Here is a 16005-nt window from a genome sequence, read left to right as displayed (position 1 = left end):
GAACCGAGGATGCCTACATGACGGCATGATATGTTGTTTTCCTGCTCCTTGAAATACAACATGCAGTGATTTAGACAAGCATCAATCTTTTTGTAACCCATACTTAGAGTGTTGACCATAACTTTCGCACGATAGAAATTTTGTGGCAATTTCTCATCTTTGGGCAACATACTCTTCACAATCATGCATAAATGGTCAAAACATGATTGACTCAAATTATACTCGGACTTCAAATTCATTAGTTGAAGAACTGCAGACAAGAAAGTGTGACTCTCACAACCGTTCCAAAGTGGCTCATCAGCATCTCTAAGTAAATCATAAAATCTACTAGTTGCATCGTTTGGTGATTCTTTATCTACGACAGTTCTTACATCACTAGAACTCATAGCAGAACCCAGTTCTGTTCCTGCGGCATCAAATATCAAATTCGTATATGGATTATCGTGCACCACATTCACCCATGCATCAAAATCGTTTCTAAATTCTTCTCCATGAAACGTCCAGTTCTGATAATCACTCACAAAACTCTTCCTGTATAGGTCATGTCTAACGCCATGAGGTTCTACAAATCGATTATTCTTACAAATCTTGCAGGGACACCTAATCTGACCTGTGGGATCTACTGTACTGACACTTGCCGTTGCAAATTCAATAAAACTGTCAACACCATCCATATATTCATGCAATAACTCATTGTCCACTATCCTACGGTACATTCATTCACGGTTTGCAGTCATTTTGTCGTATGATGTTACGAATAGTATCCTAACCAGTTAAAAGAGAACCATCATAATGCTATGATGAAGAAAATATCAAATTTATCATGCAATATATGATGTCATACAATCACAAGAATTATGATGCATGCATTGATAACTTAATATTTTCATGTGCAAACTATTCATGACACGATACATTCATTTGAAGCATGCTTTCAGTATACAATTTCACATGAAAGACATAATCAAATTGAAAGTAACTACATGCAAGCATGGATACAATCACATCAAACATTATAATACATCGAAATAATTCATATCAAACAAATATCAAACATGTATCTGCAGCAAACACACTTCAATATCCCACTAACTACTACCATGCCTAGCATGGACTCCGTACTCCAAAAATAAGAACACTTCAATATTCATACATTAAAATCATGCTCAGTATGATCTCCGAACTCCAACAAAGCAGTCTTAGATATCAACAATTAAGTGAGTGTGTGAACAATAAAGTGTTACATTCAATAAATTAAATAACATGTGATGCGCTTGCATCACTTACTCACCACGGGTATTTACCCGATTTGCATTATTTTTGTCACTTACTTACCACGGGTGGCGGGGCACAACCGAGTTCCGTTGAGAAATCTGCAAAAAACACTGTGTTAAAATAAATATTGAAGCTAATTAGGGAAACACAAACACTTATGCAATGCAAAAAACAACTAAACTGATGATGATATATCTAATAATGAAATGCGATGAAATAAAGTGTGAAAGTAATGTATTGCAATGAATATTGAAGTTAATTAGGGAAACACAAACACTTATGCAAAGGAAGCAAAAAGACTAAACAGAACTTTTACAAGAATGAAAAACTAAAAGATTAACAAAAATTAGCAGAACAAGAAATGCAGACAAGGAATTATCTAAACATGAAATGCAATGATCAAAAGCAAACACAGAAAAATGAAACAAGAAAATAATGAGAAAAACACAATTGGAAATTGAAATACAGGAAAACAGAAAAATGAACTTGTAAAAAAAATCAGGAAAATAAAATTTGAATGAAATAAACATAAAAAAATCAGATAAAAGCATGAAACATAAAACTGGACAAACAGAATTTTGAATGAAAGATAAGAAAACAGGTAAAAATTAAAAACAGGAAATTAGAACCAGAAATTAAAAACAGGAACAATTAGCAACAGAAAAAAAAACTAAAAACTATACCTAATGTAAACAGTAAAGCAAACAGAAAATTACTGAAAATTCAGGAAAGAAAAACAGGTAATGCAATGCTGAAAAAGAAAGCAAACAGGAACCAACTCAATTGAAAAGCAGGAAATTCAACAATGAAAACAGAAAAATAAAAAATTGACATCAAACAAGACATAAAATGAAAATCAGATTTATGCTAAAGATGAAAACAGGAATTGGAATAGTTCGAGAATTAGGAAACACAAATTTATTACGATGACTGAATCATAATGCAGAAACACTGAATTAAAAACAAATAGAGACAATTGAATGTAAACTGAAAGTGTAATGCAGAAAAAAAACACAAGAAATAAAAAAAAAACATGAAATTGACGACTGTAAAACAAGAAAAATTAACAATGAACAACAACAATCGACAAACAATGAAAATAAAAACTCAGATCTATGAACCGATTAAAAAAATTTGTAGATGCTTAAGACGGGAAACAGAGAAACAAATGCTAATTCGATCTATTGTTTTTTTCTTTTTTTTTTTATTTCTCTTGTTTTTGTTTTTTATTTATTCTATTTTATACAGAATTAATGGAAGAAGAGGAAAATGCAGATGAGGAATCGGAGGAAGAAGAAGAAGAATAAGAAGAATGAAGATGACTTACCATACCGGAAATGATTACCTGCGTGTCGCCGGGCGGTGGCGAGAGGCTGACCGGGAGCAGCGGCGGCTGGCGAGCGGTGGACGGCTGGCGAGCGGTGGCGAGAGCCGACGGGCGGCGGGTGGGAGAGGGCGGCGGGCGAGAGCAAGACAGCGAAATAGGAAAAAGAGAAAGAGGGATGGGATTAGGGATTTATGCGACATTTAGCGACGGAATAATTTCGTCGCTAAGCCGCCGTAAATCAAAATACCAAAAAAGCGACGGAATATATTCTGTCGCTAAGCCGTCGCTAATTAGCGATGAATTAGCGACGACAGAGTTCCCTCTCTAAATCCATCGCTAAAATGGTGTTCTCGTAATAAGAATTAGCGACAAAAAGTTGCAGTTGCTAATCCGTCGCTAAGTAGCGACGGATTAGCGATAAAAGTTGTTTCCTCGCTAATCCGTCGCGAATTAGCGACAGATTGTTTCTCTAGCTAATCTGTCGCTAATTAGTGACGGAAAAAATCCGTCGCAAATTTCCGTCGCTAATTAACAATTTTCTTGTAGTGTATTTTTGAACAAGTTCCTGAATAACAATAAAGGTTTTCTTATTGATTATATCAAGCTTGTCATTTGCTTGCCCCAAGGGGATCGATGTGGTGGGGTAGAGCCTTGGCTGTTAGACGAGCAATCAAGGTTCGATTCTCATGACTGTCACCCTTTTGTGCAACCCGATAAGTAGCATAGGCCCTATGATAGGATTCCTAGCCATGGAGTTTTACGCTGCCCGCACTACGCCATTGGTATGGCAGGCTGAGCCAGAGCAACCAGGTCTTCATGCCGGGTGTAGTTTCTTCGGGTTGTAAATCCTAAACAAAAAGAGTGCTTGCTTTTTATAAATGAAACTAGATCAAATAATTTATGTAAATACCATTTTTGTATCTCATATTGATGCAACTAAAGGTATTTTAAAGAAAAATAGTGCATTGTGTGTGTGTGCACGTATGAAGGTAAATGTTTGGTACTAATGAAAGTACAAACCCATAGTATTAGAAATCAAAAGTGCATGATGTACCGACTCAATCTAATAATGTAGGTAGCATGGTTCGTTAGCTAAGGATCAGCCTTTTTTTTAGGCATAAAAACATGAAATATTTAGCCATAAAGTTTTCATACATTGTGAGCCAACTGATTTTTGAAGCCCTTGGAAAGCCTATTTACTTGTCATGATAACATGATCACTTTCTCACTGCTTTTATGTTTGGTTGTTTATACAAATGAGATTCACTTTCTCATCCAAATGAGAAAGTGAATTTCATGTGATCGAACCAAACATGCCCTTAGTATATATGTGTGTGCATGCTCGAAGTTGTCCACACCCTCATTGTCACATATAAATCATGTAAAATGCGTTAGTACCAATTTTGGTACTCACTAGTGGGTTAAACCCCAATTCCACTTGCTGAACTATTTGTCCCTTAAGTTATTTCATCATTGATGGCTCCATGTATTAATGTGGTTAAATTAGAAGATGATCTATTTTATCATTAAGCCTCTATTTAGGGGTGGCAAAACCTGACACGACTCGCCAACCCAACCCGTCAACCCGCCTTTTAGGCGGGTTCGGGTTTGGAAAAAATGAACTCGTTTAATAAACGGGTCGGGTTCGTGTTAGGGGTATGCCAACCCGCCAACCTGACCCGCAAACCTGAGAACCCGTATACCCGACCCAACCCATTTATTAAATGGGTTGGCGGGTCGTGTCGGGTTACCCGTTTATTAAACGGGCCGGGTTTGTGTTTGCCACAGCCGACCCATTTAATAAACGGGTCGGGTTCAGGTTGAGGTATGCTGACCCGCCAACCTGTCGGGTTGACCCGCCAACCCGACACAATTGCCACCCCTACCTCTATTCCCAAAACCAGTAGATGGTCTTCTAGGGGTATTTTAGTGACAAGTTTTATAGGAACTGGGCGAACATATTTTGTCAAATGCCAAGTGACAAACACATAGTGCCTGTTTGGAATCTCGGCTTTGGATGGGCATTTATGCATTTGGTGTTCCCGAGGCAAAATCTTGGTCAAACGCTCACGGTGGTCTCGTTTGGAATCTCGGCACTAAGGATGGCGTTTATGGATTGAGATAGGAAGTGAGGCCCTTTCTCCTTTGTATTTACACTAAAGGATGGATTTGGCAGCTACCACCTCTTAGAGGCGCTGGCAAAGCAGCTGCCACTTCGATCAAATGCATAAACTTCATGAACACCCATCCCAGCTGCCGATCCCAAAACAGGCCCCTATGATACTTTCATTATAGTACAAGTTCCTGGATGACAATAAATAAAGGTTATGTTATTGATGATATCGATATTGATGATAGTAACGAAATTGATATTGGTTGTTTGGGTGCCTAGTATTTGAAAAATCCAAAAGATGAAATGGAAGTTGGTTCTCTCATCTCCCAAATCCAACTACATCTTGGAGAGAATGTAGTTGTCAAATCCAGTGGTTCAATCCTTAAATATTTGGTCACCTCCGAGCATTAAATATTTGAGCGAGGCCTTAATCAGAGACTTTTGTTTTTTGGAAAAGGTAAGCTAGGGTTAGGCTGAACCCTATCAGTTCAATAAATATAAAATTAATTTAGATGGATCTATGCTAGGCATGGGCGTGTGCAGAGGGCGACACCCATGAGAATCGAACCTTTACTGCTCTTCTAGCAGCCAAGGCCCCACCCCACTAGGCCAACCCCCTTGAGCCCTACAAGACTAGTCTGATTTCTATTTTTATGGGGTTGATGGAGCTAAGTATTCAAGATTCTGACCCACATAACCTCAAAATCAATAGGAAAAAAGAAAACTAATTACCTAGATTGATGGCTTGGCTGATCAATGCATATTTTGCAGAGTAGGTATCCACATAAGTGAGTGCAGCATGTTGGAGCTGGTTCCTCAGTTGTGAGACCATTTTCTTGAGCTGCTGATTGAAGTCCTCAGCAATTTCATTTTGAGACTTTATGCACCCAACCCCATCCAGATCTTCAGCCTTAGAAGGGTCAAATATAACTGAGTAAGGCAGGCACCCAATGGGACCTGTATTGTGGATCCAAAATGGCCTCGCCCCGTACCAATACAAGGTCTGCATAACAACCAAACGGGTCAAATATTTCCACCATCGATACCTTACAAGACCAGCCCAGGCCCGGCCCTCCTTAAAAAATCAATGGGGAGAGCCCATGGCCCAGTCCGTCAAAGCTGGGTCTGTGATGCAAAGTGCGAGCGGGACACAATCGAGGTCTATAAGGGTCTATTTGGATCTATTATTTGGGGTTTTCTTTTGTATTTGAATATTGGATTATTGTGTCTGATCCATACCTTTAAGACAGGTTTAATCTAGTGGCCGGAAGGTTATCCGAATAAGAAGTCAGGTTCATTTAGAATTAGGATACATTATATATAGAGAGTAATGGGTTCGTAACTTCGTACTAAATGGGTTTTTCAGGCCTTTTTCATTTTATTTTTAAATTCTGACCGTTCATATGTGATATTTTAGAGGAATCAGCTTCTTAAGCGTTTGATTCCAACACATTGGTGGGTTTTTATAAAGTTCAAACATCATTTTTTCCATCTAAAACACATGATCGAGGTGTGGATTCTTAGTAAATCGACCATGCCCAACACATTTATGGGGCAGGAACCTCATAAAAAGCACCGGAGAAGCACGAAAACCCCATTTAACACACGGTTTAGTACCAAATTTGTTTAGCACGGACCCATTTTCCTATATATATATATATATATATATATATATAGGGCATAAATGGATGCCCGCCCGCCACTCATCGTGCGTGCGATGAGCGGCATACGCTGATTTAACAAGAAAATGCCTTTAGCGGCGGTTCTCGGGCATTGGCCATCATATATATATATATATAGATAGATAGAGAGAGAGAGAGAGAGAGTTCCCTAGGTAATATATATTAGATAGTTCTAGATATTTTTTAGATAAATTCATAGTTTGGGTAATTTTCTCGCAAATCTGGTCGCGGATTTGCATCAGTCAGGGTCAGGGTTTTACCTCCAGCTTGACCCAGAACGGACTTAAAACCAAGCTGGGCCATCCTTTTGACGAAAAGAGTTTGACTGGATCATGGCTTATTGAGAGACCGTCCAAACTAGGCCTGTTAATGGGTCATACCTTACCCGATCATGTCACATATCAGATCCGATAGGATCCTTGGTTGGTAACAAAGAAAGAGTTCCCAATAAATATTCGGGTCAGACTCATAGGGATCAATTCACATGTGAAGCTGAGTATGGTTTATGAAATTTCATTTCAGACCCAGGTGTGACACAAGTTCTGATTAAGATATGCAATCTTTTTAATGTAAAAGCCATAAAATTAGTATTTAATAGATCTAGACCCTGTCTAGTTTATGTTATCCTTATAGGACTTGGGTATGGTTTCTGCATATATGGGAAGTACCAAATCCACAAAATTTGTGGATTTCATACTTCCTTTCCCAGCTACCATGGACTGCTAGATTCCAAACAAGGCCTTAGTGTGAACCCCAGGTCCCCCTCCCTCATCAGGGAATACACTCAGCTTCAGCCTTGTGGCAAGAACAAGCATGACTAGTTAAAGGCGAAACAAAAAACCGGAAAAAAAAATCATCTACCTGGATAGTATTTGAAAATACAGAAAGAATTTCAGGGATCGCATTGCGGACATCATTCGGAATCCGGCACCTAAATCATTCTGTCCAATATCAATTATATACAAAGCGTCTGTGAAATTGTCCATTTGAGGAAGTAGATCTTTGTACCAGAATCCTAAAATGCAACATAAAGTCAGAAAGATCATAGTGGATCTGACCCATTTGAGGAACCATGTCAATATAGGATTCAAGTACCATCATGAAAAGATTCATTGCACCGTTGTTTGAACTGGATGAATTGATTTAACTGGAAGTCTAGGGAGAAAGGGCTAGCTCCACCTTGATTAAAACTCGTATTTTGTCGACGAATCGTAGATCCAACAGTCGCAAAATTCGCTCCTTCCCGGAAATTTGGTCCGATGGAATCCAGGTATGGATGCAGAAACGGTAGGCCTAGTTTCATGGCTGTGAATTGAACATAGTAAAACTTTAGACATTTGGTTTTGCCAATTTTGAACAGTATAACGATGTAAATGGGTCAGACTCAGGTCAGATCTACACATACAGAGATCCACTAATCAGATCTGACCTAATCAGATTCATAGTTGAATGAGATCAGCTAAAATAAAATCCTGATCCAACTAGTTTAAATCCCACATTTACACATTTGGATTCGGTTTTTAGTCAGTTTGGATTTTAATCGGTTTCAGATGCAATACTTAACAGCTAATCCAGATTTGATTGTTGACCAGATCCGATTTTGCCTACAGAATCCAACTAATCAGATTTGGATTCAGGTAGATTGGCAGCTATGTTGGGACACATTGTATTTATTGGATGTAAATCGCAATTCAATAAATAAAGGACTTGTTTAAATCAATCACAAAAACTCAGATCATAAAATGATTTCGTTTTATTATCATTACACAAGTCCAACATTGTGCAACCATTTAGCTGAAAAACGTAGGTGAAAGCTTTCTTATATCATAAAATTAAGTGCAACCATGATCAATGCCCCAAAAAGGCTTACTGGAACAACCCTTCTCAACCCGCTTGGATTGACACTCCAACAATACCCGCAAATCACTATGCTGCGATGCCGCAAATCGCCATTCAGTGATGTCATGAATCAACTTCCTGCAGAAGCCACAAATCACTATCTATCGGTTTAAGCAAATTCAACCACGGACCACAAGTCCTCACTGAAAAATCACTATAAACTCTTAACAAATCTGACAATGTAGAAATCGGGTCATGCAAAGAGACATGACAGCTAAATTAATAGCCCACACGAGATTCTTGTGTCCCATACCTATCTATCGAATGCATCAGAGCCTGTCATGAAATAGAAAATATAAGACACTGCATTAAGTTTCACACGAAATGCAAACCTCCTCCCAACATTGATTACACATCAAAAGACTTGTAAAAGTGAAGCTATCATTGCCGAAAATCTGGTCGGGAGGAATGAAGGTTTCAACGTTTAGTGCTACTTCTATAGGGTATTGTTGCATGTTGGACATTACACGAGTTAGATATTGACAAACTTCACGTAATGGAAAGCAATATAATGTCTTACATACCTGTTCATTCGAAGGGTTTTGTTGTTTTCTATTACAACTTGGTTGTTTCTTAGTCCTTTTCTTGCCAACCAATTCTAGTGCACCCTTTGCCCTCCGACGACTGTGATCAGAGACCGATTTTCTTTTTATACCCTTCGCTTCATAAATATGTCCATCATAATCAACAACGTTTACTACTGACTTGTTGAAGATAATGTTTACGCTTCGGCGCAACTTCTCAAAAGTGTCGAGCGAAACATGATTTTCACCTACGTTGTTCGATCTCATTATCTTCGACTGGTATTCATTGGCTGCAACGGACTTAAGGTGAATTAACTCTAAGTTTTCAAGTAACTGCATTGAAGTTTTTCTCACGCATAAATAGCTTTCTTCACTTCTCGATGCCAAATCAGCAACATGCATAAATGACCTACACAGTTGTTGGTAACGGGAGGCTATGTGGCACTTCTCGTCAACACCAGATTTACTCACATTGTCCATAACAATGGTTTCAATCTTTGCATGTCTCTTCCATCTTCGGATTACGTAGGACTCAGGTATTTCTTGTATCTTCTCTTGATTGAGTGTCTTTAATGCATGACCGCATAAAATACCTTTGAATTCATACATTTTGCACGAACATTCAACTCTTTCGTTGTCAACATTGTACGTGACATGTGCTTCTCGCCTTTCGTGATGCTTTTCGCTCTGCCATAAAATATGGTATTTGTGCATATTCTTGGTTTGCACGAGTCCTTCTATTTTGCGATTCATGACATGTAACACCTCTTTCTTGATCCATTCAAATACAGTTAGTGTATACAGAGTTGCAGATCACATCAATATTTTCATGCCAAAAGTTAGAGGTTGTGTGTTGAAGCATTTCACGTCCTATTCAAGCTCATTCTGTCTTAGACCGTCTACAAATAGTTCATATTGTTTCATGAAACAAAACATTGTCAAACATGAATACAGGTTTTTCTTCAGCGTGGCATGCATAGATTCAGCTCTTTGTGTGCTTATCATACCAGCACAAAAGTATTGTCTTCCATATGCCAATGCCCACTTCTCTTTTTCTGCATATAAATTTTGTAACCACAGACAATCTTGAAGATCGTATGTCTGAATCATTTTCTCCCAATCAGACATAAAGGTGATCTCGTCTACGCTCTCAAGCACACACCTAGTAAACTTTTTGTCAAACCCTGTCTTCTGATTAAATATGTGTCCTATGTTCTTTGCTGTATTTTGAAAGATATGCCACAAACATAGGCAATGATGTGCATCTGGCCATATGTGAAGCACTGCAGCCGCAATTGCGTGATCACCATCTATAAGTACAGCTTCAGGTTGTTTTCCGTTCATTGTCTATGTAAATACTCTAAACAACCACTCAAAGCTTTCTTTGGTCTGGTCATACAAAAACGCCCCGCCTAATATATAACTCTGTGCGTGATGGTTCACTCCGACAAACTGCGCAAATGACCACTGTTCAGTATTAATCTTTACTGTAGTATCAAATACAAGCACATCATTGAAGCATTCATAATCTACTCTTGACTTTGAATCTGCCCAAAACATATTCACAGCATATCCATCTTCGTCCACTTGCATTGCACTAAAGAAACCATGTTCATTACTTGATTTATTCTGTAAGTAATCAACCAAAGAACATATTTCTCCTTTCTTCATGTTATCTGTCATCTTCCTTCTCAAGTGGTTTCTTAGATCCAAAGGTGTGAATGACACATTATCGTGACCACCGTCGATGTGGGCAAACAAATTGTATGTCTTCCTTGGTGCAATGCCGACGCGATCGGCTATTTCAGCCATTGCAGCATGCACTACAGTTACTTTACGATGTGACCTTAGCATAGAAGTCATAAATGATGCAGATAAATCATGATTATGATCACTGATTAAAGTACGAACTACAAATTTTCCATTCGGATGTCTTCTCAAAACCATTCTCGCTTGACATCCACATCTTGATTCTGACATGCTCCTTGTTGGATTTCCCATTGATTTCTTCCAACCTTGCTTGGAACAAACATACGTCTTTCTAACCAAGACACCCAGTGCATTTTTTGACCAAGAAAACCTTCTCACACTGAAGCCAACTTTTAAGGCATAATCATTATAAAAATTATATGTAGCTTCCTCATTATTAAACTGCATTCCTTCTACAGGAACAGAGTCAAGTGTAGTTCCATTTACATTCCCAGTTCCTACACTTTTATTATGTGTACTGACATCAAAATCTACCTCATTATTTAATTGCATTTCCATTACTGGAACATTCAAGTCTAGTGTGCTTCCATTCAAATTCTCGGTGCCTACTCTTTTATTATATGTATTGTCATGGTAATCTACCTCATTATTGAATTACATTTCTTCTACTGGAACATTCAAGTCAAGAGTGGGTCTAATGCCTGCACCTTTCTTTTCATGTGGATCATTAGCGCAGATGTTCAATTCTTCAGTTGCGTCATTAGTACAGATGTTCAATTCTCTAGATTATTTAATTGATTGAGCTACATCATCTTTATTACAACCTGATGATAAGCTCAACAAAGTTTTAAGCAATATATCAATTGTTGTTTGCAACAAAATAGCAAACAAATCGATATTAACTAACAAAAATGTATCTCACAAAAAGCGGGAGTCTGTTACTAATATAGCGGTTTGAGATACAATGCATATAATGAGTGAATGTAGGATACCGGATGGGGTAGAGGTCCTTCCTAGCATTTGTAAACAAGCATTCTTGTCAACAGGTCTCAGCGTCTTACAAATATCGATAAGTTTCCAATCATCGTAAGAACAAGATCTACCTGCAATAACCAAACAATGCCTTAATGGCACACAAGACAACATGCCTTCTTCATCGATAGCATTATGAGACAGAAAGCTACTCACGCCGCCTTAATGGCACTGGTTGAAATGTTTCTGCATCATTGCTTTCTTCCATAATGCCTAACAACAACGAAAAAGAAGAGAAGAAAGTGTAATGTTTTGTAAGCAATATATCAATTTGCGTTAGCAAGCGCATACGTTTATTGCGATTTAATCAGAATGCATATAACAACGGATACCCATAAGGTTAAGCAAGTCAAAGCAACGACTTAATGAATGACAATATCCAAGCAAGTGCAGTTTGATATTTGCTTATACTGACCATCGAGTTGTCACTTACCATGTCAATAAAAGATACATGTCGTACATGTGTGTTGACGATAACGCTCTCATTATATCCATGATGTTGTAAAGCGAGTTCAATAGAAATCGCTGACAGAGCAGCGGTATGAATGCAAAAATTACCCCCGCAATCGTGTAACGATGTGTTTTTGCACGCACACGTTTTCAAAGTCTATGTACAAATATCTTAGAAATACATCTTACAAAACATATAATATCTTACAAAGTGATATGAATATCGAATAATATATTGAAAATCAATACGGCAGTTCAGCATAATAGCTTACAACTCGACAATACAAAACCATAATATCTAAAAGGTTGATAAATATATCGCACAATAAATTACAAATCAATACGGAAGAAATCGAACAAAATAGCAAACAAATTGATATTAACTAACAAAGATATATCTCACAAAAATGAGAGTATGTTACTATTACAGCGGTTTGAGATACAATGCATATAATGAGTGAATATAGGATACCTGATGGGGTAGAGGCCCTTCCTAGCATTTGTAAACAAGCATTCTTGTCAACAGGTCCCAGCGTCTTACAAATATCGATAAGTTTCCAACCATCGTAAGAACAAGAGCTACCTGCAATAACCAAACAATGCCTTAATGGCACACAAGACGACATGCCTTCTTCATCGATAGCATGATGAGATGGAAAGCTACTCACGCCGCCTTAATGGCACTGGCTGGAATGTTTGTGCATCATTGCTTTCTTCTATAATGCCCAACGACAGCACAAAATGAAGAGAAAACACAAGAATGTTTTGTAACACAAGGCAGGCACGAGAAGGCGACAATGTGTTGTAAAAGAGGATAAAAAACAAGGCGGAAACCTCGACTGGAGACGAAGGCAAAGTTTGGGTTGATAATGGGAGATACTGTTACAGCAGATGCCGCAGGAGTTTCATGAATAGGGAACATCTCCACTTTAAATAGTTAACATCAAACTTTCTGGATGGAGGAGTTTTTTGTCCTTTGCTCGAACCGTATTTTCCCAACTTTTGAATGCGGGATATTTTTGTCATTTCCTCGAACCGTCATTTCAGGGCAAGAAAAGCAAGTAAGGGTGATTAAGTCTTTGCAACAACACCAGAGTCCGATGCAAAGTTATGTCATCATACACGGGAATACGAGCCCCATGTGCGTAAATATGTGGCGCTCATTCGACCCCCCGAACACAGACGTAGAATTCAGTGAATCATCGGGGGCGAACATACACCACCCTCCCCAAGAAAGCACACTACCATCATGTTTTCAAAAGGGTCAATCTCTTCCTACCAAATTCATCGATCTAGCTAGGGGTGCACACAAGCTGAGCTCAGGCTCAAAAAGCTCGGACGTTGCAGGTTCAAAACCTCAGTGGAACAATTGAATAATAACTGGTGGGGGTCTGCCTAACCCCAACTTGCCTTTCAAAAATAAAATTTAATTGTTTCAAGAAGGGATTTCAACCCAAGACCTCACACATATACGTTATCCACTTTGGCTAAAGGCAGGTTTTATAATCAGTACTCAACAAAATTGATGCATAGCACAAAATTCATACCCATATGACTATTAATCGAGCTTATTCAAGCTCGCTCGGGTCCTTTACTTACTCGAACGAGTCAAAGTCAGGTTTAAACAAGTCGATCTTGACCCGAGCTCGAGCTAGCTTGGCTCGTTGTGAAGCCCTACATCTAGCCGATCAGGTTGCTTTAAACACTAAAATGCTTGTAATAGAACTAAAACATGCCAATGGAGGCTCTGATTCATCAGTGACGTGTGTTTGAATTTCTAGATTTAAATTTCGCTAGAAGGATAGACATCTAGATGTTGCATCACCTGTGGAAAGAAGCGAAAGCTCCTTTGATCTTTTGACTAACCAAACCAGTAGAATTTGTTTTTTTTTTGGCCGGCAAGCCTTTCTTCAAGTGTGCAAGATATCTCTCAAAATAGCCATGAAAGACTAAATTCCAATCCCCCCTGTAGCCAATGTGAGATATTTGCACCTACATGGGCAGAAAGAAATGCATATCCAAATCAGTTAAAATGATGGTGAGAGTAAAATGGTAATTCTGCATCACATTTAATGACAAACTTTTTTTTATTTTTACTTGGACAAACCGCTCTAGGCGCAAAGACCTAGCAACGCTGGCTCAACCTACCGTACTTACGGTCTCTGTCCATGTCAGCGTAAAACTTCAAAGGCTTACCTCTCGACCCCAGGGAGCCACAAAGCTTTTGCTTACGCAGGGTGGTGACACCCATGGGATTTGAACCTAGACTGCCCGTCAAATGGTGTAGGCCCCATCCCACTACGCCAAACCCCTTAGGTCTACATTTAATGGCAAACTTGATGGAAGCAAACTCTGGGCCTTTTTAATTAACCAAAATATTATTTTAAAAAAAATCCAAAACCTAGGTGTGTTTTTTAATCAATGCCAAAACTTTGTGTGTTTTTGAAAATCTTCAAAAAAAAAATGTAGCTAATAATTGATGTTGGAGAACATAACAAGGACTGCATCCAGCAGTCAATGAGCATATCTATCCAATCTCAAAGGCAAGTATACAATGAAGTACCGTGCAATAATTCGAAATAAATTAGCTCATAGAAATACTATCTATTAGCATTCAATCTGAATCATGATGGATTTGCTTTCTAAAATCCAGTAAGACCTTTTTTTTTCTCTTTCTAGCCAAAAGACCCAGAAATATAGGCCTTGGGTCAATCAATAACACACAAACTAACATGCCCTCTGAAGAATAAGTTTTTTTCTTTTTCTTTCTTTCTTTTTTTTGTTTTTTTGACAGGCAAGTTGGGGGATAAATCCATGTGGGTTTTGAATTTAAGACCCCTCTCTTGTTATAGTGCAATGTAACCATCCATATGTCTCATTTGTGCACTCCAATTTTGTTGATCTATAAAAAGTTACGGACTAAGAGTGTCCTTGGGTTGCTCATGGGGCCTTCCTTTTTTTTATATATTTACACAGAAAAACTGTTGGATCATATTTCAGATCACGCAGTTTCACAATCAACATCATGACATAAACCAGTATATACAGCAACATGAAAATCATGATTAACACTCGATCGAAACAAGAACAGGAAGCAAGCATATTGATTTCCGCATAATACCAAAATCCAGACAACAATACATAAACAAACAGATGCAAAGAACACAATAAAAACAATGAAAACATGTTAATATTGTATAACGGGCTAAGGTGTACGAAAGTACTCTCTTAGAGAAGATTTGCTCTCACATACAGTGCAAACAGGGTTCGACGTCCGTCCCCCAAGATACAATAACCTCGACGATCAGGATCGGTGCACTCCGACAAATCGTCGTTCGAAGACAACCTCTCTGAACCGCTGTTGCAAACAACCCCTTCAGAAAAAATGCAAAGAGAGAGAGTGAGAGCAGCAGGGAGAGAGAAAACGCAGAGCCTTTCTTCCTTAGAATTTTATGCGTCTATCATATGCGTAACCCCAGCCCTAACCACGTTTTTATAACCCACGAACGGTTACAAAAACGTGGAAGGGATCTGTTACGAAATCCGAGGAGTCGAGACCCGAACCCGAGCCCGGTTCGGCATGGCACGACGGGTGCGCGTGTGCGCACGTGTGTGGTAGTCATCCCATCCTCTTGTTCTTAGGAACAAGTGTAAGAGTTTACATGTAGGTTATAAAGCCTACAACAAACTCAAACCTCTTAAATATGAGACTATTTCACATCATCAAGTTCAAACCTTTTTTTTTTCAAAAGGAAAAACATTCCACGTTTTCTTCATTTGAATTATCTCACCTTTTCTTCCTACATCCAACAAAAACCACCCCAGGATAAGAGATATAGCTGCGTTGGCTCTACTTGTTATATTCATAGTGACAAAAGTTTTTATCGGCAATTTCTCATTTTTAAAAAACTCATGAGAAATTGAAAACATTTCATAAATCTCGCATTTTTTGGCAAAATCTCAGCAATAAAAAAATAATTAAAAATATAAAAA

General features: G+C 38.4%; 1 protein-coding gene across 1 annotated transcript; it reads right to left on the bottom strand.

Annotated features, from left to right (window-relative positions):
• Positions 1 to 5439: 5439 nt before the first annotated feature.
• LOC149833216 (GDSL esterase/lipase At5g14450-like) lies at positions 5440 to 7700 on the bottom strand. The gene is made up of 4 exons (XM_090013386.1): positions 7577 to 7700; positions 7310 to 7412; positions 7150 to 7192; positions 5440 to 5718 (listed from the first exon to the last, which is right to left on the bottom strand). Exons 1-4 carry the CDS (start codon positions 7698 to 7700, stop codon positions 5440 to 5442), a joined length of 549 nt encoding a protein of 182 aa, XP_089869512.1.
• Positions 7701 to 16005: the final 8305 nt, after the last annotated feature.

This window comes from Nuphar pumila, chromosome 7 (assembly GCF_984573655.1).
Source record: "Nuphar pumila chromosome 7, dmNupPumi1.hap1.1, whole genome shotgun sequence".
NCBI classification, from domain to species: domain Eukaryota; kingdom Viridiplantae; phylum Streptophyta; class Magnoliopsida; order Nymphaeales; family Nymphaeaceae; genus Nuphar; species Nuphar pumila.
Note: the sequence above shows the minus strand (reverse complement) of the source record. Positions and strands in the feature narration are given on the sequence as shown.

Bases quoted from the DNA above. Each gene is read 5' to 3' on its own strand.
- LOC149833216 (XM_090013386.1), bottom strand. From the start codon at position 7,700: ATGAAACTAGGCCTACCGTTTCTGCATCCATACCTGGATTCCATCGGA. The intron at 7,413-7,576 runs GTGGAGCTAGCC...GTTGCATTTTAG, and splicing joins AAATACGAGTTTTAATCAAG to GATTCTGGTACAAAGATCTA. The intron at 5,719-7,149 runs GTTCACACTAAG...GTTGTTATGCAG, and splicing joins ATGAGGGAGGGGGACCTGGG to ACCTTGTATTGGTACGGGGC.